This window comes from Eucyclogobius newberryi, unplaced genomic scaffold, assembly GCF_026437365.1.
Source record: "Eucyclogobius newberryi isolate DKJ021-1_F unplaced genomic scaffold, fEucNew1.0.hap1 SCAF_14, whole genome shotgun sequence".
Lineage (NCBI taxonomy): Eukaryota > Metazoa > Chordata > Actinopteri > Gobiiformes > Gobiidae > Eucyclogobius > Eucyclogobius newberryi.
In genome coordinates, this window is record NW_027315768.1 from 14860410 (window position 1) to 14884538 (window position 24129).

The window sequence follows — 24129 nt, forward strand, 5'->3', positions numbered from 1 at the left end:
CAGAGTGTCCTGCAGGGGGTGAGACTCATGGTCCAGCATAGATGTGAATCTAGCCAGGACCCTCCTGACCCCCACCTCCTGCACCGAGTCCAGAGCACAGCCCAGGACGGAGCTGGACTTCTTGATGACTCTGTCCAGCTTCCTCCTCTCCCTCTCTGTGATGCTGCTGCTCCAGCAGGCCACACCGTACAGGAGGGCTGATGCCACCACAGAGTCGTAGAAGGTCTTCAGGAGTGGCCCTGTCACTCCAAAAGACCTGAGTCTCCTCAGGAGGTAGAGCCGACTCTGGCTCTTCCTGTACAGTGCGTCTGTGTTATGAGTCCAGTCCAGTTTGTGGTTCAGATGAACACCCAGGTACTTGTATGAGTCCACTCTCTCAATGTCCCGTCCCTGGATGTTCACTGGTGCGGGGGCAGTGGGGTGGCGTCTACGGAAATCCACCACCATCTCTTTGGTCTTCTCCGCGTTGATGTGGAGGTGGTTCCGCTGACACCAGTCCACAAAGTCCTGCGCCAGTCCTCTGTATTCCTCGTCATCGCCGTCCGTGATGAGTCCGATGATGGCAGAGTTGTCAGAGAACTTCTGCAGGTCATTGGACTATCATTATCAGGATATGCTAAAAAAGTACTCACTATTAATACACAGTCAATTATAATTTTCAGTATGATAATAGTTTTGTTGCAACGTGGATGAACAGATATATCAGTTACTTTAAAAGGTCCTTTACTGACTTACAAAAATAAATCTTCTTACATTCTTGAAATCCTGATTAAGCTTTGACAGCTGTTTTGGAGATATTAAAACTATTGAGAGTTCCCAGCTGGTGTGGAGAGGGCGAGAGGGGGCAGAGTCTGGCACCGTGCCCTGTCTGAGAAGTAACAGAATTACCCCATCAAAGACCGGTTTCCCCAGTACCACCCAAGACTCGAGGAAAACCGTTTCCACAGTACTAAAAGTGCAGGATGAGTCTGTAAAAACACCTTCTCCGACCTGCTTTAGCACCTGTCATGTTCGGGCGGGGGGCGGCTGGTGTCGGCCGCAGCACAGAGGAGCAGAGAGCAGAGCGTGTAAATGACTAGAAGAGAAAAGAACATGGCCAACCCCATGGACCCATTATAACGACGCCGACGGGCCCCCACGTGAAAAGATACTGTAAAACTGCTGACGGGGCACACTCCAAGAACTACAGTGTCACTGTGTTGTTCTCTGTATTGTCTGGTTATATGATACAAGCAGCAAATACAAGACTTTAACATGTTGAGGAGGTGGTATACAAATACAGTATATTCTTTACTTTTTCTGTTTTGACGTTAGGGATTTAAAATGTTGAGATACTGAGGTTCTCTTTATTTCTTTTTACTTTTGAGACACTCAATCAGTCAAACAGCCTTTATTTATAGAGCCCTGTATAACACTCAATGTGACCAAAGGGCTTTCCAATAAAAATGAAACCAATACAAAAGCATAAAACCATAAACAAATACATTTAACAGTGTGAACAATGAAACAAACTCATCTCATTACTAAGTGTTAAAAGCCAGTCTGAACATGGTTTGAGCCCAGATTTTAAAAATATGTTTTAAATTTAAATATGCCAGACATATCACCAACAATGATTCACAGATCAAATGTTTTTATTTTCTTCATATTTCAAAAGGATTGAGTAGAAGTATACTTATTTTTCACCCCCTTTATTTACATACATTAAGATTATAAGATAAAAATAATTCATTTCCTCCCATTATCCAACCCAAAAATAACCATAGATATAATCTGTGCAAGCAGGTCCCGGGGCCTTTCTGTGTGGAGTCTGCATGTTCTCCCTGTGCCTGCATAGGGTTCCCTCGGGTGGTCTGGGTCCCATTACTACTAAAGACATGTACAATAGGCTCCTCCCCTCTGGGGCCAGGACTCTCCTGAAAAAGAGATGCTACATCTCAGTGGGACTTTCCTGGTTAAATACAGGTCAATAATAATAATAGATGCCCTTTCTTTTCCATTTTACCTGCTCTTTACAGCGACACACTGTTGCAGTTGCTATGTTGCTCTGATAGTTTTGTGAAATATGCAAACTTATTAATTTATTGAGCATTACCAAATGTTCTCCTTATTCATTTGTGGCAGTTATATGCCACCTATATATGTGTGTGTGTACTATTTAGAAGCCAGAACAATGTCTATACTGAAATAAATTATCCCTGTTTATATTTAATTTTAACCATTATACTTCAAATGCAGCTAATTGCAGTGTCTTAGATTGTTAAATACTAAGCAGGACGAGGCTACAAATCTCACAGTGGTGTGTCTGATTCACATTACACTGTGAGTATAAGTGACGGCGGCTGTAACTTAAGTGGTGTTTTGTGCCATTGGCAGAGAGCTTTGTGCCTGTGGACAGAGCAGAGGCTGAGCTGGAGCAGAGCCAGGCTCTGATGGATGTAATGGATGCACACAGACAGATGCTTCCCCCATGCAGGACCAATGCACTTAGCCTATATCTATATCTATATATATATATATATATATATATATATATATATATATATATATATCTGATGTCCAATGTGTGAGCACTAACATAATTGTTTCCTGTTTTTACAGTGAACACTGACACAGAAACAGCAGTCGTGAATGTTACGTACGGAACCAAGGAGGAAGCTAAAGAGTGAGTTACCTGCCTTAGTCTGTGCAGAAACAACATGTTCTGTACAGACTAAACGCTTCACATCACACCTGTGGACAGAGAAAGAGCTGTGACTCATCAAACTAAACCATTTGGGTTAAATTCAAGTTCACTCAGATTGTGCAAGTTTCTACTTTCTCTCTTCATGCAGTTTGTCCAAAATGTCTTTATGATAAACACAATCTTTCTCAAACTGGTTTAATACACAGTTTCAATCACCACAGCTAACTCTGGTTCTCATATTTTTCATTATTATGTATTTATTCTGCTTATTAAATCCAAATGAAGAATAAACACTTGAGCCGTAAATATGATCTATCTATCTATATATGTCAGCCTATATTTAATAAACAGTTTATTTAAAAAGTCTCAAAATAATTGTTGACTAGTTGACCACTAAAATAATTGTCATTAGCCCTACTAGCACTAACATATAGAACATGACATGCACATTGAAATTTCCCCATGTGGGACAATAAAGGAATATCTTATCTTATCTTATATTTTTCTCCAAACAAAGGAATATCTTATCTTATCTTATCTTAACATTTGCAATTTATCAGTGTTCTATGATTATTTTTACTCAATCTAAAAAAAATATTTTTTTGTGAATTTGTGCAAAATAAAAAATATACTTTTTCCCCAGTAATTGGGTACAGATGATATGCTAGGCGCTGTTTCACCTGAGGAGATGTTAAAAACTGGGAGTAGATTCTGTTTTACTGCCTCACCCGCTGCAGCGTTTTACTGTGAACTTTACATGTCAGAACTCAGAAAATCAAACCTATGAGGACAAGTGGAGCGCAGCATAATTCTGCCTCTTCAGAAGGACATGTTAGCGCAGGGACTCAGCACATTATAATGTAACTTTAAATTCAAAAATTCAAAAATCATTATACGTTAAACAAATATAATATCCTGAAGTATGGTAATAATCGGCTGTTTTCTAACTTTAAAGTCTAATGTAGTTTGTGAAACTAGACACAATCTGACCAGGTATAAATTCATGTATGAATTGTGTTGTAAGTTATGGTTCTGTTTCTGCTCTATGTTCTGTATTTGTACCATGGATCTAGTACTGCCCAATGAGTGTCATAGCAATACATTTGAAACTGTATTTAATGAAAAAATATGTCACTGAATAATAAGAGTTTCAAGTCTCGAAGCTGCGAATTAGGTTGAAGCACATTACGTTATTATTATTATCTTCTGTCTCTCCTCTGTCCCTCTTCTGTCGCTCATCTGTCTCTTCTCTGTCCCTCCTGTGTAGTTGTTGTTGTTGTTGTTGTTGTTTTATGGCGGTTGGCATCCGAGTGTTGCATTACCGCCAGACTTTATTCCTTAGACTGTTGTTGCTGTTGTTATTGTTTTATGGCAGTCGACAGCCGAGTGTTGCATTACCGCCAGACTTTATTCCCCAGACTTTGTCGTAGTCCTAAAAGTTGTTCTTCCAGTGCTTTGACCTCCAGTGCTTTGACAAAGCCCAAGTTGTTGCTTTGTTACTTTTAATGGCAGTGGGCAGCCAACTGAAAAGGTGCATTTACCGCCACCTACTGTAGTTGTACATCTTCAAAGTATGTGTTTTACTCTACTGTTAAAAAAAAGAGAAAGAGAAAGAGAAAGAGAGAGAGAAAGAGAGAGATGTTGTTGTTGTTGTTGTTGTTGTTTTATGGCGGTTGGCATCCAAGTGTTGCATTACCGCCAGACTTTATTCCTCAGACTTTTCGTAGTCCTCAGACTGTCGTAGTCCGTAAAAGTACTCCTTCCATTGCTTTGGTGTTACAAAGCCCATGAGGTCATGATATGTCTTTGTGACTAGAATAGTTGTTGTTGTTTCAGAGACCATAAAACAACAACAACAACAACAACAACAACCGGCTTTATTCCAGGGAGACTCTTCTTCATCTTCCTCTCCTTCTTTGACGTTCGGTGCTTCCACCGTACAGCTTTATTCTTCAGGCTTCATTCTATAGGCTTTAATATTTCCACTGATGTCGCTGCTTGGTAGCCGTGCGTCTACGAGACTGGACGAGGACAGGAGACCACCCCCACCCCCACCTCGCCACTCCGATCACCCCGACTCCCCAAAAGCAGACCCCCATCACTCCGACTCCCATTCGGAGTGATGGGGGCCAGACTTTTAGAGAGAGAGAATGTGACAATATAAATCATATGCCAAAAGAATGCGCGATTCCTTTCCGCTTTGATCCTGGGCCTCGAAGTCTAAAGAATAAAGTCTGAAGAATAAAGTCTAAGATGTACAACTACAGTAGGTGGTGGTAATGTAACACCAAAGCAATGGAAGGAGTACTTTTATGGACTATGACAGAGTCTAAGGAATAAAGTCTGGCGGTAATGCAACATTCGGATGCCAACTGCCATAAAACAACAACAACAACAACAACAACAACAACAATGTAACACTTAGATATCAACCACCATAAAACACCAAAGAAGAAGAAGAACACGTAGAAATACAGTAGGCAGAGGTAAATGCACCTTTTCAATTGGCTGCCCACTGCCATTAAAAGTAACAACAGTAGTCTGTCGGTCTTGGACCTGCAGTGGTAAAAGTGATCCACAGTGACGAGTAAGTAACGTGAGTACGTCTTCTCCTTGAAGCGCCTTATTTACAGCAGTGAAGGGCCAATTCTGCGCCGTCCCAGAGGCTGTGGGGGGCGTGGATGCTTTTTTTAATCTCCCAGGGGGCGCGCCAGAAAAGTTTTGAGACGCTCTGCCCTAAACAATGTTTCTCTTTAAAGAAGGGTTTCAAATAGGCAGAAACTTTGACCGTTTAAACTACATACGATTGTGTTGCCGCTTACGGTTGCTGTCACTGGTGTCGTCACAGAGCCATCGAGAAGCTGTCAGTGCACCAGTGTGAGGACTACTGCTTCAAGGTTTCCTACATCATGGACATGGATGCTGCTCCGGCCATGCAGACCCCTCGATCCAGACGTGGGAGGCGGCCGTCCCGGGACCAAGGGACACCCCAACCCGGGCCCTCAGGATGTTACGGCGGTCCACGGCCCAGACCGCAGGACTTTCCCCTGCGCATGCTCGTGCCTACTCAGTTTGTGGGGGCCATCATCGGCAAAGAGGGGCTCACCATCAAGAATGTCACCAAACAGACACAGTCAAAGTAAGTTTTAAATGTTGAGTTTTTCATTCTTTTACTTTAGTTTGAAAATGAATTGTATTTATATAATAGACATAAAATAGTTCTATACATATATATATATATATATATATATATATATATATATATATATATATATATATATATACAATCGGTATGTTATGACTACATTCACTCTTTGTACAAAATAGTTAAATACATTGTTTACAGCCTATACATGCGTTCGCGGTGACGTCATACAGCCGGGACTGCCCCATAGCAGCCATTTTAAAAGGGGCACGCAATATATAAAAAACAGCACAACTGCATCCTTTTCTACGGCATAATGAGCTACAAATACTTTGATTCTTTAGACGATAACAGAAAACTAAGGTACACGACAAAGCTCTCATTTCTTGGTCAGTCAACAGAGCAATGTCCTGACAGAACGCAGGTTTTGGCATTTTGGCCTCATATTTCCTGGATTTTGTATGTAGTAGACGTGCTGTTGTGCCCCTTTTAAAATGGCGGACTCGGTTGCCACTGCACCAGTTCCCGGATGTGCAAACGCATGTATTGGTTGACGATAGGGAAGTGAAAATCTAATCATTTTATGGAGTTTATGGAGATTATTGCCATGTAAACAGTTACATCTGATGTGAGTAATCAGAGGCAAACTGATGTGGTGAATACAAACATTTAAGTGAAAATGTTAAGATTGAACGCGTTATTTAAAAATGTATTGTACTTTGACTCTAAAACGCCACTTATTCACTGGGTATTTTTGATGATCAGAATTAACTAAACACACACCAACAATCAGACATATTTATTGAGTTATCTGAGTTGTAAATGTACCCAGTGCCAAGAAACCAGCTACATTCAACTCACGTTTTTTCCTGCATTTTGTAATTAGATTTCACAGTCACTCTAAACAGGTTTAATGCAAATGCCTCTTCATGTTCTTATCAAACTGACATTATGACAACAGAGAAAACTATGTCTGCCGGTCGTGAATGTAACTGCGCGTGTCCTTATTATTCTGCATGTGCCTTAAGCTAATCAATCACTGAGCGACAGCAGCCACTACGGTGATATGTTGTCATAGAAACATAACCCATGTGCAACGTTTCACGCTCCCAGCCCTGCACTGCATCGCCAGCACTTTTCTTTATTATATATTTTACAGCATACGTTGTGGAAAATGCCTTGAGTATGAGTTTAATGGCCTCGATGGAGTTGCTAAATATTATGATGTTGCAGACTTTTTTTTACACATAAAGCCATTTATGTGTTTTTACAGCCTGTATACTTTTTCAATTTATTTTATATTAAAGATGTACTACTTGTACTTGTACTCAGCCTCGTTAATATTTCCCCTTCAATTTAAAACTGGAGCCATTTAATTTGTTTTTAATAATTTAATATTTTCAGTTATAATTATGTTCTGGCTGGTAGTGAAGTGGTGCAACAAAGTGACATAAGACTATAAACATTACATTATTTATTGAGAAAAACAGACAAAAACTGAATTTCTATTTTTTTTCTTTCTCTAAAGATGGATAATTATGGATAACTGAAATGTCGTAAGTGTTTTCAGCTCGCAGGGAGACAGCTGCAGAGGTGAAAAACGTAATTAAAGAACCATGAACGTAACAAAACAACACAGGGTCAGATTTCCCTTCGTTCTGTTTCAATAATGATAATACGCTAACAACTGCTATGTTAGATTTTTGTGAATTACAAAATACAAAAGGCTTTACCAACATTGCTCTGCAAAATCCAGTACTAAACCAGAACAAACCTACAATCAAACCAGGTCTAAATCGAAATACAACAAGGACTAAACCAGTAAACAAGAGAAAATAGGGTTAATTTTTTAACATTTAGACAGGAACACAAGCAGAAATAGGCCTATTTTACTGTGTATATAATGAGAACTATTATGTGATTAAACCTTTTTACATTCAACAAACTCTCTACAGCTCAGCAGCTTTCGGCACTCGTTAGTTTTACGGTTGTTATTTTGCAGAGTGGACGTTCATCGTAAGGAAAACGCAGGTGCTGCAGAGAAGCCCATCACCATCCACTCGACTCCGGAGGGCTGCTCCGCTGCTTGTCGAATGATTCTGGAGATCATGCACAAGGAGGCCAACGAGACCAAGACGTGAGTGCTTACTCTGCCACCATTACATTCTCCAACACTTCAAACTACCTCATGTCTAGAGGCCATGTTTTTTAACCTATGCCGTTTAACTCCACGTGAGTACATAACGCAGATCAGCCCGCGCCATCACAGCCTCAGAAACGAGGAGAGCAACTCTAATCGGGCTTGACATTTTTAACAAGACGCTGCACATTTTAAACCCTGCGAAGAACTTGTGCATCAGACCTTGTCCATTCACATATAGCATCGCCAATTATATGCAACAATGCTAAGTAGTCAGGGTTAAAACTCCATTTGAAAAGTGTTCAGAGGAGTAGGTCTTTTCCTTGAGAAGGCTCATTAAAGCATGCAGAGTTAATCAAGTTTTAATGTGTGCAAATTGTATATTACTGTGGAGATAAACATTGCCGTATTTACCTCTAAAGTTGGTATGGACAGCTCTCAAATTCAAGGACAAACAAGTATTTGAGTCTCAAACTACGCAATCATCAACTATAAATTACTGAGCGTTGTTGGTATGCCGCAAAACACAGCAGAAAACATGGATGGGCGGGAAGGTGGCCGCGCAGGAAAGCGAGAGCCATCATCGCCGCTAGTGCGGCTTTAATGTTAAATCAGACTTTTTATCTTAAGTAGTACTACCAGTACTACTCTTACACACATGTAGTACTCTTACACATATATGCTAAGTAGTCCGGGTTAAAATTCGATTTGAAAAGTGTTCAGAGGAGTAGGTCTTTTCCTTGAGAAGGCTCATTAAAGCATGCCGAGCTAATCAAGTTTTAATGTGTAAAAATTGCCAGTCAATTGTACATTACAAACAAGTACAAATAAACATTGCCGTACTTACCTCTGAAGTTGGTATGGACGGCTCAAATTCAAGTTCCTTTATGCATTTAAATTGATCGCTGTAGCTACTGCTCACATTCATTGATAATAGAATTTTTTTAGACTCAATATCAATTTTGATACCACAGCGATGATTAAAAAAAATGCAATTTCCAACACAAATTAATTGTATTTTCTTGATTACTTCCATGTGGTCTTTAGTATCATTCTAAAACTATTCCGGAAATGTCCAAATATGTCTTGTTTTTTATTGATACTTGCTCAAATTAACATCTAGTTTTGATATTGTATTGGTTATTTTCTGATATTTAATACTTTAGAAAACCCTGTTCTTCAGTTTACTTTACCTGCATTTAAACAGAATATACAGTTTTAAACACTGCAAATATTACTTCCATGACATATTTTTAATTGATTTTTATTCTAAAACTGAATATTAGACAGTTACAACGTTACTAGAATAATATAAAATTGTGGAGCACATTAAGTATAAGATATGATCATTTTTATGTCTGGTATCTGAAATACTGTACGTTAATTGTATAGAAATTGTGTCTGTCAAACGTCGCCCTGCCAGACAGTGACACTAAACTCTCCCGTGAGTTCCCGCCTCAGATGTGGCTGCCAAACCCCATATCCTGTCATCTGATCACTTATAGAAGGCAGCTATTGAAACAGGGACAAACAGAGGCGCATCACAACACTACCTTCTGTGCGTACTCTCACAGATTATACTACAACCTCGCCTGGGGTAGCACAACCAGACACCTGCCACGCCCTGCCCTGACTTCTGCCCCGACTTCTACATGTCAAAAATATGAAGCTTTAGTGTTTATACAACATTTGGTATTGTTGTAGTAGTGGTTGCAGTAGATGTTATAGTAGTTGTTGTAGTAGCAGTAGTAGTAGTTGTTGTTGCTGCTGTTGTTGTTGTTGTTGTTGTTGTTGTTGTTGTTGTTGTTGTTGCTGTTGTTGTTGTAGTAGTAGTAGTAGTTGTTGTTGTTGTTGTTGTTGCAGTAGATGTAGTAATCAGTAGTTTTAGAATTATTAGCAGTGGTATTTTTTTTCGTACTTGTAGTAGTGGTTGCTATTGTAGTAGAGGTTTTAGTAGTTATAGTCGTAATTGTTTTAACAGTATTAGTAGTTGTAGTAATTGAGTGTCTGCGTCATAAAGCAGACACTATATGTTCTTGTATTTTAGGATTGTAGGATTTTTGTTGTCAATTGAATCTGACTTTTTATCTTAAGTAGTACTACCAGTACTACTTACACACATGTAGTACTCTTACACACATGTTGTAGTTTTACGCAAGAACGCAGACACTCGCAATGGCTTCAGCCATTATCTAGTTGTTTTAGTTGTAGTAGTAGTAGTAGTAGTAGTTTTGTTGTTGTATAAGTAGTAGTAGTTGCAGTAGTAGTTGTACCAGTAATTGTAGTTTTAGTAGCAGTAGTTGTAGTAGTAGTTGTTGTTGTTGTAGTAGTAGATTTGTATTAGTTATAGTAGTAATTGTTTTAGTAGCAGTAGTAGTAGTAGTAGTAGTAGTAGTAGTAGTAGTAGTAGTAGTAGTAGTAGTAGTAGTAGTAGTATTAGTAGTTGTTTTAGTAGTTGCGTTTGTAGAACAGTGTTCACAGTTGATGTTTGACGGTGTAACAGTGGCTTCTTTGTACTGCACGATAGTATAAATGAAGGAAATAATATTGTTCTTGTCGGTTTTTGGGTTTGTATAAATCAAAACCAAAATTCATAGAAATAAAGAAGTAATATTTGAAAATGTACAAAGGCCGTTATTCAGGGAGCTCATTTTTTGACTTAATGCTAATAAAAGTGTTGTATTGGTTTCGGAGTGATGAAAATCTAGCACCGTTGCATAGAAATTAAATCTTTTTGATGGAAAAGATCCTCAAAATACCACCGTAAACACGATGCTAAAACCCAACCAACCCATTCCAAATATTCAGTATATTAACTTTTGCTTTGCACGTCATGTTTTTCATATTGTTTTCTTCCTCAGTTGCCTTATTTTGATCTCTAAAAGTGTTGCCAATAGAGACTGTCAGTGATAACGTCTGGGAAAAGTCAATATGAATCGATTGGTGCAAGATAAAACCTGGACTGGGGTTTTTCCAAATCTTCCCTGAGGATTGATGCATCTTTTCTGCTAGACTGTTTATGTTTGGACTTTATTTATATATAAAGACAAGAGAGAAATCTGTAATCTCAGTTGTGTAGTTATACTTTCCATATACCGGTATTAGTTTTTCTTATTACCCAAGATCGGAAAGTACTTTTTCCCAGTTGTTCATTCTCTGGGCTGCTGCTGTACAGAATTATGTGTGCTGCAGTTCAAGGTCCCTAAGGTCAATAATTAAATGCAATTCCATAGGTCCTTTTACTTTAGATTATCCATACACACAGCACATGTACACATTTTGTTGCCTTGGATTCGCCAAGACTTTTTCAGGGCATTCACTAGAGTGCAAAGGTAATACTATTATCAGTGAATCTATACATACGTTTTTACAGTTGAAATAATTGTGATCAGCCTCTTGACCTTTGCCCTTTGCCCCTTTGAATTGATGCAAATGGTGCGGCCTGTGCAGTTATTGACATTGTGCATTGTTGGGGGACTAAGGATAATTACAATGTCGTTCATTGTTTCTATTTCTATAATGAGAGAGAGCTTTCTTTGTCCATGCAGGGAAATCGATTTGCGATTTTGAATTCAAGCGATAACAATGCAAGACTGATGGAGCAGTCAAAACTGTTGCCTTTGCAATGATTTATTCCATTGATCTGCAGATTTAGCTATTGTCTCCTCTCCAGCCATTTGGATTCACCATTAGGCCTCTTGTGATCAAATAAATGTGGTGATATTATTTGCAGTAGGCCTGGGCAATATGGCTAAAATGATATACAGAATATCATAATTTATTTTACTCATATTGGGCCTTCACACTTGGTCCTAAATTAAGCTCATTTTAAACCTTGATGTGGACTTGATTGGCCCTGTTCTAGTCTGCGTTTAGTCCTAATCTGGGCTCGGTTTAGTTCAGGTTTAGTTCTGTTTTAGTCCCAGTTTGAATGTGGTGAGTGTGCAACTGAATGCAACCATTGACTGTTCACAAGTTTCTTAATTAAAAACAACTAAATCTGGCTTCCCCTCTTTATTTTATCAATGTAAACAAGCCTTTTAGCCTTTTAACACAAATATTTAGACCTCTCAATTAAAATGATGTATCAATGTAGTTAAAATTTGAAATGTAGAGGGTTAAGTTATAAACATATCCTTTACTTTCACATTCTATATAACTGCAGAATTTATTTATTTCACTTTTGGTTTTATTTACAACATTATCCTGCTTTAGAGGTACAAAATCAGTAACATAAAGTGGTCTTAAATATTATCGCTTATATTAATATTATGGCAACACTATATCACGTTTGAAAATGTGCGATCGTAGCTGGCCTAATAATAAATCAAATATAAAGCAGGAAGCCAACTGTTGCTCATCATGGCTGCACTTGCCACCGGGCAGCTGCCCACATTCCAGGTGGCACTGCCAGGGCACATCAGCTGCTTCCTGCTCCTGTCGTCTGCTTAACTGCCTGCTCCTGTCGTCTGCTTAACTGCCCTCGATGTGTCTAAGTACATGTCACTGTGTGTACTCAGGACGGAGGACATCCCTCTGAAAATCCTGGCGCACAACTGCCTGGTGGGCCGGCTCATCGGGAAAGAGGGGCGCAACCTGAAGAAGATCGAGGAGGAGACAGGGACCAGAATTAACATCTCCTCGTGAGTACATTTGGGTCTATTTCATCCATAGGATTTCAGCTTTTGATACTTTTTACTTTTACTTCACTACAGTTGAGAGTAGGTATATGTACTTAATACTCTATTACATTTTTGAACTGGACTGAAAAGTAAAAGTACTGTTCTGTAGGGTTTGAAAACGCCTAAATTTACCATGGTGACATTCTGCCTGAAGGTTTTGAGTTAAAGACCAAAATTTGACAATAATAATCTGCACAATTCATTATCAAGATTACTACATTTACACACTTAAATATTTCTGGTACTTCAATACTTTTACTGACATAGCTTTTTTATGTAATACTTTACTTGAGTAATTATTTTGCTTCTGTGACTATTTTTACAAACTTACATACTAAATCAACATTTTATATTCACAAAGCGCCTACCTGTTGATTTATTATGATTTCAAATATAGTCTCTTACACAATCTGCACTAAATACCAGGACAGAAACAATTGGATGTAAGTTCAAGTCCTTTGTCTTCTTTTCATTTCCGACACATTTACTCCTTAATCCTAGATGCTGGTGGACAGTCCCCTCAAATACAAAAGGCCTTGTAAAAAATAAATGTGATGTAATAATAATATGTAATAGCCAGGCTAAATTACTTTTAGAGACCAATAAAACTGCCCATTTCAACCTGGCTACAACCACATCACTGACTGTTTTTTAGGTTTAAAAAAAAAAAAAACGCCACAGTTGTGCATATTTGGGAGCCAGGTTAAAAATACAATAGTGTAAAGTTTGGTGTGAGTATGTCAATTCATTTGGAGAAAAAAGCATTTGAACTTACAATGTTCCATTTAAATCCATGGATGTAAGTGGATTCAATGAAAAGGAAGACGTTTTAGATGCTGATTTGGACAATTTAGTAGTTTCCGGTTTAAATCTTATCTGCAGAGAAACCAAAGTGAAATGATTTTGCCTGGAGTGTCTCACCTCAAATACAAAGAGGAGTGCAGCACTACATAAATAACTGTCTGAATCATACATCCTCATCACTTTGAGCCGCCTGAACACAGACGTGACACCAGTGGATGGGGCCAGAGCTGGTGCCAGGCTGGTTAGTTTAATTGTTCGGGCCGCAGCAGTCCAAACATGTCGACATAATAGTCTGGAGGTTTTTTTGGCCTCTTTGCTCATTGTGTAACTTAAGTGAGATGTTGAAGAACACTGTTACGAGTTGATTACAGCTGCATTAGTGCAGAACATGAAGGGAGCACCAGCCCTCCTACATTTAGAACTAATGAATTACTCTGTCTGATTCGAGCGCGTGATGCGACTCGAGCAGGAAGAGTCCAAAACAGTAGATTTATACTATGCCACCAAGTTTAACAATAAAGTTTAACAATAAAGACTGAAATGGGGAAAAGGAGTTTAAAGGGCATAGATTTCAATATTGGATCTGAGTGGCAAAGTAGGCATAATTATTAATTTAAAATGAAATGCTTTTTTTGGGGTTGTGGGCCGTAGAAATTGATTAGGGGGCCTGATTTGGCCCCTTGGCCTTATGTTGAATAGCCCTGAACTATAGGGTTGCTAGTTCAAATCCCACCCACCTTCATTTTGTTATTATGTCTGCTCCAGTTAGTGTACAGTGTGGTTTGTTTGGAGAGGCATCTGGCATTAAAAAATAATGTTTTGTTATCATTATTGTACCGTCAATATCTGTGGTATTTTGGCATTTTCTCATAAAAGAGCAAACAAATAAATCTTAAATTGTAATAATCATCATCTGAAAAAGGAATTAAAAAGAGGAATTTGGAATGTCTTTTTTCTCTGCGATTGTGCTTACATTTTTGTGTAATGCCACGGCATCTATTGTACATTTACAGAAGCACAAGAGAGAAGGGAGTTGTAAAGCTTGGATTAAGGATAATTTATTTGTTTATTTATTATTAGGAGCCCCATTAGCTGCAACAAGCTCCTGCTATTCTTCCTGGGACCTATTTAAAAGAATGAATGTACCATTTTAAAAATACAGATTCATCATAAGTTGCAGGAGTTCATAGTCACAATGAGAGTAGAAATAGAAAGATCTTTCAATACAAAGTCTGTATCAATTTCACATTACATTTATATGCACTGAACATAGTAATACTCTACATCTGACGCTTGCTTTCATTGTAGTTTGTTCCAGTGCTCTTACATTACTACCCAGATCACTTTTAGATTTTCCACAAATTTGTGAGATTTGATTGGAGTGGAATCTGATTCCACTCATACATGCCTCTATAAAGTAGTGTTTGTTTAAAAGAAATTGGAGTTCAGTAATAAGTGAAGTTCAAGGGTTCCACTTGTAACACGAGCTAATAGTTCAAATGCAGAATGTAACCATGGTCACTAATGGTCCTACAAATCCACTTGTAGCCTTTTATAAACTAAAAAAACAACAACAAATAGAACGTATCCAAAACCAGGATCATTTATTTTTTATTGGACATATTGTGATTTATTTAATTGTTTTGTAATGGATATTGCCACTGTAAAAGACATAAAAATATTGTTTTTACTCTTGTGTAAATGTGTTGTTATATTATAACAAGTAAACGTAAAAAAAAATGTAAACGTTCTATATTATCTAATCATATTTTTATCTTTTATAGGTTATTTGAAATGGCCTATTGCAACCCGGAGCGGACCATAGTGGTGAAGGGCCCTCTGGACGACTGCTGCCGAGCTGAGAAGGAGATCATGAAGAAGCTGCGAGAGGCCTACGAGAATGACGTCGCTGCTATCCATGTAAGAGTAGCATCTGCAGCGCCTCCCCTCTGCTCCTCTCTGCTCCTCTCCTCTCCTCTGCTCTGCTCCTCTCCTCTGCTCCTCTCCTCTCCTCTGCTCTGCTCCTCTCCTCTGCTCCTCTCCTCTGCTCCTCTCCTCTCCTCTGCTCCTCTCCTCTGCTCCTCTCCTCTGCTCCTCTCCTCTCCTCTGCTCCTCTCCTCTGCTCCTCTCCTCTGCTCCTCTCCTTTCCTCTGCTCCTCTCCTCTGCTCCTCTCCTCTCCTCTGCTCCTCTCCTTTCCTCTGCTCCTCTCCTCTGCTCCTCTCCTCTGCTCCTCTCCTCTCCTCTGCTCCTCTCCTCTGCTCCTCTCCTCTCCTCTGCTCCTCTCCTCTGCTCCTCTCCTCTGCTCCTCTCCTTTCCTCTGCTGCTCTCCTCTGCTCCTCTCCTCTGCTCCTCTCCTTTCCTCTGCTCCTCTCCTCTGCTCTCCTCCTCTCCTCTGCTCTGCTCCTCTCCTTTCCTCTGCTCCTCTCCTCTGCTCCTCTCCTCTGCTCCTCTCCTTTCCTCTGCTCCTCTCCTCTGCTCCTCTCCTCTGCTCCTCTCCTCTGCTCCTCTCCTCTGCTCCTCTCCTTTCCTCTGCTCCTCTCCTCTGCTCCTCTCCTCTGCTCCTCTCCTTTCCTCTGCTCCTCTCCTCTGCTACTCTCCTCTGCTCTGCTCCTCTCCTCTGCTCCTCTCCTTTCCTCTGCTCCTCTCCTCTGCTCCTCTCCTCTGCTCCTCTCCTTTCCTCTGCTCCTCTCCTCTGCTACTCTCCTCTGCTCTGCTCCTCTCCTCTGCTCCTCTCCTCTGCTCCTCTCCTTTCCTCTGCTCCTCTCCTCTGCTCCTCTCCTCTGCTCCTCTCCTTTCCTCTGCTCCTCTCCTCTGCTACTCTCCTCTCCTCTGCTCCTCTCCTCTGCTCCTCTCCTCTGCTCTCCTCCTCTCCTCTGCTCCTCTGCTCCTCTCCTCTGCTCCTCTCCTCTGCTCCTCTCCTCTGCTCTCCTCCTCTCCTCTGCTCCTCTCCTCTGCTCCTCTCCTCTGCTCCTCTCCTCTGCTCCTCTCCTTTCCTCTGCTGCTCTCCTCTGCTCCTCTCCTCTGCTCCTCTCCTTTCCTCTGCTCCTCTCCTCTGCTCCTCTCCTCTGCTCTCCTCCTCTCCTCTGCTCTGCTCCTCTCCTTTCCTCTGCTCCTCTCCTCTGCTCCTCTCCTCTGCTCCTCTCCTTTCCTCTGCTCCTCTCCTCTGCTCCTCTCCTCTGCTCCTCTCCTCTGCTCCTCTCCTCTGCTCCTCTCCTTTCCTCTGCTCCTCTCCTCTGCTCCTCTCCTCTGCTCCTCTCCTTTCCTCTGCTCCTCTCCTCTGCTACTCTCCTCTGCTCTGCTCCTCTCCTCTGCTCCTCTCCTTTCCTCTGCTCCTCTCCTCTGCTCCTCTCCTCTGCTCCTCTCCTTTCCTCTGCTCCTCTCCTCTGCTACTCTCCTCTGCTCTGCTCCTCTCCTCTGCTCCTCTCCTCTGCTCTCCTCCTCTCCTCTGCTCCTCTGCTCCTCTCCTCTGCTCCTCTCCTCTGCTCCTCTCCTCTGCTCTCCTCCTCTCCTCTGCTCTCCTCCTCTCCTCTGCTCCTCTCCTCTGCTCCTCTCCTCTGCTCCTCTGCTCCTCCTCTGCTTGCGTGCACTGTGCTGGTGATCTCAGGTTGACTCATGAACACTGACAGGTGATCACTAGCGCGGCCATGATATACTGCGGGGAAATACGGCCTCACCACCAGGAATTACTAATACTTTTGGTATTGCTTTTAGTAAATAAATAACCGTAAACATATTAATGACTCAGATGTTTAAACTCTGCTCACCTGTCTGTCTGTCTGTCTGTCTGTCTGTGTGACTCAAATGCTGTGTGTCCGTGTTCCAATGCACTGCGTTTCCCAGCATCCATCTGATATCTGTAGGCTGCTCCTCTTTCACACGGCCCAATGACATCACCAGCTTTGCAGCCCAAGAGGTCAAGCACCGAGGAAGCGAGAGAGGGAGGGCGCTGCAGCAGTGTTTAGAATGCTGATAAGCACATAGTACCATAGTGTTATTCTCTGAAGGAGGAATAAGAAGCCACTTTCAGTTTTTATACAAAACTGACAATTTTTTCTATTGCAATCTAAATTAAATCAACTTTTTCCTCTCCTGTCGGGTTGGAATATTTATGGTTAGAAAGTAGTGCCATCTACAGGAAAACTGTACACATTACAATATGTTCCTGAACTGTAGTAGTGAGCAGTGGGCACTGGACACGCGCAGGTCTTAGAGTCTCCAGAGCTCATTAGACTTTGTCTGGAATTGACTTAACAAATCAAAAGTTCTCCTGTTTGCATGATTCTAAGCAGTTCACGGTCTTTCCTGCGCCGCAGATTAGCACTGAGCAATGTTCTAGTCAAGATCTAATGTGTCTTGCAAGATGTTTCTTACTTCTTGGTGGTAACTCTTTTCTCAACACAAAAGTCTCCTCACCAGTTACTTAACACAGTTGCTCACTGCATTAGGCACTGTTAAGTACAGCAGATGTCTTATTAACACCCCCTTTGTGTTTCCATTCAGCAACATGCACACCTTATGCCAGGTATGAACCTGAACACTCTGGGTCTCTTATCCAGTCTGCCCATGCTGCCTGCTGCAGCCGGACCCCGCGGTGCAGTGCCCCCTGTGCCTGCTGCAGGGTACAACCCTTTTATGGTGAGTCTTTTACAGAAAACATTCAGATATTTACATTTACAATATACCTCTTATTTCTGATCGTAATGGGCTCCTGAAGTATTCTTAAATCCTGGTTGGCTCAGGAGTGTTAGAAATGAGCAGAATTCCCCTTTTTCCGCAGAGATGAGTCACTTCATGTGTGAGACAAAGTGCCCACTTTGTCTCATATATATATATATATATATATATATATATATATATATATATATATATATATATATATATATATATTATACAATATATATTATATTATAATATAATTATATATTATAATATATTATATATAGTACAGTTTATATCAATGCATTATTTATCACACTACAGTTTCCAAACCCGTTTAAACTAAATGTCTATATATTTGGTATTGGACTTGGTGGTGTGACAGCACAATCTCTATAGCACGGCCCAGTTGAACGTTAAAGTCATGAAGCGGTGCAAGTGTAAACACATTACTGAACGCTCTGCTGTTGACTTTCAGAGTCACCCTTCACATCTCAGCAGCCTGTACGGAGTTCCTTCGGGAAGTGCCACCTCCAACCAGCACTCAGTGAGTCTGCCCACTAAATAAAGACATGTTTATGCTCTAATCATAGAAACCACTTTCACATGGATTTATGTGTGACAATCTGATTGCATCTTCATACCTAAATGTGAATTCCTGGCCGCTAAGACTCAGTCACCACAAATATTTTAACAAGGAATATTTTAGTACAGTCATCATCATTAGAAAAAATATGTTTTGTAAGTAGAAAACATGTGGCCATGTTCCTAATTCCTTAAATATAGGAATGAATTAGTATGATATTAACGATTCCCAAATCTAAAAACAGAAGATTAGTGCGAGATAAAAAAAAATATACATAATGATGGTGATTTGTTTGTTGCAATATTTAGACGTTACTTAAAATGGTGCATGTGTTTTAAGGAGTAACCAATAGTGTAACCAATAGTATTCAGTGAAAGTGTTTTAAAGGCTGTTCAGATTCAGAGGTTCACAATACTGTTCAAACTAGAAGGTCTACTCAACATTATTACAATTAAACTAATCTAATCCACTGCATTGCTGTTTGCTAACATACTGTAACTTTCCTTCATGCCTTGGCAGCAACAGGCTCCAGAGCAGGAGGTTGTCTACCTCTTTATTCCAACTCAGGCAGTCGGGGCCCTCATCGGCAAGAAGGGTCAGCACATCAAACATCTCGCCCACTTCGCTGGAGCTTCCATCAAGGTTCAAACAGTGACATTTATTTGATATTACCTTTATTCTTACACTTTAGAGCGCACTGTTAACACAACATAACAACATCTATAGATTAGACAACAAATAAATTACCGTATTTTCCGGACTATAAGTTGCAGTTGCCAAAAAATGCATAATAGAGAAGAAAAAACAAATATGAGTCGCACTGAAGTATAAGTTGCATTTTTGGGGGAAATTTATCATATAAAATCCAAGACTAAGAACAGACATTTAATCTTGAAATGCAATTTAAAATAATAACAGATGAGAGAACATGGTGAATAGGTGTACGTATGCTAACGCTAACACCTTCAGCTACATGACGCAGAGACAGAACTGTGGTAAGTGTCTGGTATGTTAACGTAACATATATTAATTATATTAAATATATATTATATTAATTAGCATAAAGAACACGCTAACAAGTTTACCAAAGCATCAGTTTTACCCCAAATCACTGAATCCATTGAATTTCCTCTGTTTCACTTCTAAACAACTCCACAAACTCCGGAGGTAGAGGAATTGCTGATTCTTCTTCACTTAGAGCCTAGAGCGCCCTCTTGCAGTGGCCATTGTGAAAATAACGAATAATATCACATATGGACCCCGGCCAAAACTATGAAAAGATTTTGGCTGGCTTATAGTCCGGAAAATACGGTAAACATGTACAATTCATATAAAGATTTGCTCCATTAAAATCCTTACAGTTGTAGATGTAAATGAAGCAGTTGCTCCAGTTTGAGTTTGTCCTTTAGCCTGCTCCACTTGTCAAGCATAAAAAAGCTGAAGTCTTTCCACGCTCAGAATTCACTCGAGGAACTGATAATTGAATGTACAATTGTGAGCGTGTCTAAGATTCTGCGTTGAATTTAGTGCAGTTTACATTTCAGGGCCACATCACATTTGCTATCATTTGTGTGGGAAGACAATGTTTTTGTGTGATGAATTTGTGGTTGGTTTGATGCTCTTAACCATAACAGATATTTGTTTTTACATAACTACTTGAAGATTTAGAGGTTCTCAAAAATGTAACCAGTTGCATCATCATACCAACCACAGGGTAAAGAGTTTTACTATCAACAAAAACAAAGTGGATTTGACAATTGAGCTGAATATTGTGGTGCAGTGGGTTTGGTCAGCGTGTTGTGACTCTCGTGTGCCTTTCATAACAACTGTGTCTATGTCTCAGATTGCACCAGCCGAAAACCCAGATGTGAACTTAAGGAAGGTCATCATTACAGGAACGGCAGATGCTCAGTTTAAGGTAAAATATAGTTTTTTTTAACCCTAAAAGGTAAAACAGAAAAAATAGACATAAGAAAGAACACAAAACAAGTAAAGCATCAACAGAAAAAAAGTTCACAATTGAGTTTCATAAACATTAACTAGACCTAACTTTTTTGTATAAATGTCCACACTATACATACGTGCTGGATTAGGGGCTTTCATCTTTACTCTCTACTCTGTGTAATACATTGGAAAAAACACAGTTTACCAAGAACAAGTCACAATAAATCACTTTTTGACACTAATAAATAGATGCATGACAATGAATAATGATCTCAAAAAATGTAGCTGGTAAATACAACAAGGGTTAGTATAATCTCATGCTTGTGGTAGTTTATCTTTGTTTCAGCCCAGGCTCTTGTGTCTGTTCCAGGCTCAATGTCGGATATTTGGGAAGCTGAAAGAGGAGAATTTCTTCTCACCTAAAGAGGAAGTCAAACTAGAAACGCACATCAAGGTTCCCTCCTCTGCCGCGGGCAGGGTCATCGGCAAAGGCGGCAAGACGGTACGAGGCCTTGGTATCGAAAATGAAGGTGGGAAATGGGGAATGTGGATACAAGTTTGAAGCTTGTGTGTATTTTTCAGGTAACAGAGTTGCAGAATCTTACAAGTGCAGAAGTAATCGTACCTCGGGACCAAACTCCGGATGAGAATGATGAGGTGTTTGTGAAAATCAGTGGACATTTCTATGCCAGTCAGGTATGTTACTTGAATTATTTGTGTTCAGATTTGAGTGCACAATGAAAAATGAAAATCCATAAATCCTGATCGACAATGTCAGTGCCAGAGTTCCTTGTCCTCGTGTAACTGGCTCTGAAACGTGCCTGCTCAGTGTAACACAGGTCTAAAGAATGAAACTGACTCTACTACAGCTAATCCTGCATATTTACTGCTGTGTCACTGCACAGGAGAGACATTTGCCACATTGTCATGGAGATTGTTGCCTGACATACTTGGCAACAGTGAAATCACCAGACCTGTCTCCGTGACAACTAATAATAACTGTGAAGACAACAAAAACATGAGGAGGAAGTGAGGGAGATTAACAAACAGCCTGATTCACAAGGCCTTATGTGTCCATGCCCAAGACATTCTTAATGTATTTACAGTTTGGATTACAATTGGATAGAACAGATGGACAGCTAAATTCAAAATAAGAGTTTTAGAATTGAATGAAAGTAAATTAGAACAACATTATTGTTACATCTTAAATAAACAGTTTATACACAACAATAAGGAGTTTTGTTGCTGTTGCAGGTGAAGTCCTTGTGCCATGTCTCTGGAGAACAGGTTCCTGTTTAGTCTTGTGTTGTGTTTTTAGACTGCAGTCTTTAAACAGTTGAGGGATTACATTTCCCCATCATTTTGTTTGTCAAGCAGCAAAACAAATGCTTAACTGCAGCACTTACAAAAGCCTGTGGCTTCATAGACGTTCATAAATAGTTTGATGCTACTCTGTTGACATAAAGGCCCATGTTGTCATTTTGTGTGTTGTCACAGTCTGTCAAAAAGTCCCAATGCTGCACTTGAGCTGTTTGGGCCTCCTCTATTTTACAACTATGGATGGTTTTAGTTTCTGGAAAGTCTCACCCTCTCAGATTGTGGCAGGAGGATCTGTAGTTAAAGTGACTTCATTTGTAAAGCAGTGTTTGGACTGGTGCCATGAGTTGTGGCGACCATCAGACTCCATTATCATTCTCCAATAGCTGATGGATCCACCACATTTTTTCCTGTTTTCTTTACTATCAAAAATCAAGAGAAAGGGGAATGTGTATCCCTAATCCTTGTCCCACACAGGCCTAAGTGTGGTCATCTAAAACTCAATAATAGAGGCCTTCTGGACACTAACAAGAGAAATGCTCTCACTTTGTCATTGGAGTTATTGTAACTAGTCTTTGAGCTGACCATGTCTGTTCTTTCCCTCAGACTGCTCAGAGGAAGATCCGGGAGATTGTTCAGCAGGTCAAACTACAGGAGCAGAAGCACCAGTCGAGCGGCACAGTGTCACCGCGCCACGCCAAGTGACCCCCACCCGGCTCCAGCAGGCACCAGCCAATGAATGTAGCCCTCCCACGGACTGACCTCCCACACGGGCCACGGCCAAGGGGATTGGCAAGGCCGACCAGCACCGGGATCAAACCAAAGAACTTCTGGAGGGAAAGAAGTGAGAGCCAAAGGCTGAGGGCATTGTGTGCACTGCCAGCTCTGTGAGAGTCGGACACACCGTACTGATATGAAAATAACACAAAAAAGACCAAAAAAATCTACAAGACAGGTGGAAAAGGTGGAGAATTGGAAACTGTTATCCTCACATAAAAACAGAAATAGTGTCGCCCTGCATAACGTTATCTCTTCAGTTGGACTAACATAGGCCTAACATTCAGATAAAGCATTGGTACTAACAGTTGTGATTTGTTTTGGTTTAGAAAAGGAGCAGATGACAATGGACACTTTGGCTCTTCGGGGCTTCAAGTTTAGCAGTGTTAATGCAGAGTAGATGAGTATACTGACACTAGGCCCACACTGTGTCCATTTGAATATGTTGCTTGTTTCAGACACTGACTGAGCTGCGAAAACCAGCTGCGTTTTCCCTTGTTTCTCTTTGAAAACGAAGACAACCCTGAAGTAAATCTAGAGTCTTTGTAACAAGCCTGTGCCAACGCAAAAGATAACGTCCCCGCTAATCACCCAGCTAATGCCACCGTCATTTATTTCTCCTCCAAATCCCATTTCTATTGCGCACTCTCATCTGCCATCTTTTATGATTCTTCATTGTCAGCTAGCGTTTTGTTTTTTCCGTAGCCTTTCGACAACATCAAACTGACTGCCACTTTCGCCCAACAGAGGTTAAAGCAGAGACTTTATTTTCCACCAGTCCTGTCATCGTCCCATGCTATTCAGGAGACCGTATCTACATTCATGCTTGTCGTCTTGCCAAAATATATGAAAATCCACAGTATATAGAATCATCGGGGACATCCTGTTTGACGATCATTGAAAAGAGTAGACGTCTTAAAGTAATTGGTACACTTTGCTTGTTCCCGGGCGACTTTGAATGTGGACCTCGGCACGCTCAGCCTTACGGACCAGTGTCAGGGAGCGGTGTCAGACAGCGGGTCGGGGGGAAGGAGGTCTGGGGGTGGTAGTTTCTGGGAGGGAGCACTGTATGACCTGTGGTACACACAATCCCGGCCGCAGCGTTTGGCTTTAACCCTCTCTTGTCAGGGAGCTTTCTAAAAATGGGCATGACAGCTGTGAATGTACGATATGCAGCCTTTTTTAAGAGAATCTGGCCCCTGTGGTGTCCAGCACTCGGTCAGGGCTTTGTCTGCGAGCGGGCCCACTGCGCTGGAGCGGCAGGTGCAGTGTCCCCTCTGTGTGTTACTTTGGAGACACAGGAGCGCGTTGCCTTATTTTGTCACCTTTCAAACATCACTATCAGCTTCATCTTCCGACACAGGTTATTGCCAATATGCACAGCTTCCCCC

The 24129-nt window shown here is 40.7% G+C and overlaps 1 protein-coding gene across 5 annotated transcripts in view; it reads left to right on the forward strand.

Moving 5' to 3' along the window:
• igf2bp2a (insulin-like growth factor 2 mRNA binding protein 2a) overlaps positions 1-23919 on the forward strand; it is a 71317-nt gene extending 47398 nt beyond the window's left edge. For 3 of the 5 annotated variants that reach the window (XM_072444386.1, XM_072444390.1, XM_072444389.1), the window contains 12 exons: positions 2602-2665; positions 5535-5825; positions 7834-7968; positions 12492-12614; positions 15242-15377; positions 17959-18093; positions 18593-18661; positions 19220-19342; positions 20544-20618; positions 21015-21146; positions 21227-21340; positions 22568-23919. In XM_072444386.1, the coding sequence (XP_072300487.1) occupies positions 2602-2665; positions 5535-5825; positions 7834-7968; positions 12492-12614; positions 15242-15377; positions 17959-18093; positions 18593-18661; positions 19220-19342; positions 20544-20618; positions 21015-21146; positions 21227-21340; positions 22568-22666 (1496 nt within the window). In that variant the 3' untranslated portion in view covers positions 22667-23919. The remainder of the gene's footprint in view (positions 1-2601; positions 2666-5534; positions 5826-7833; positions 7969-12491; positions 12615-15241; positions 15378-17958; positions 18094-18592; positions 18662-19219; positions 19343-20543; positions 20619-21014; positions 21147-21226; positions 21341-22567) is intronic. The other 2 variants (XM_072444387.1, XM_072444388.1) reach the window with 2 other exon arrangements.
• Positions 23920-24129: the final 210 nt, after the last annotated feature.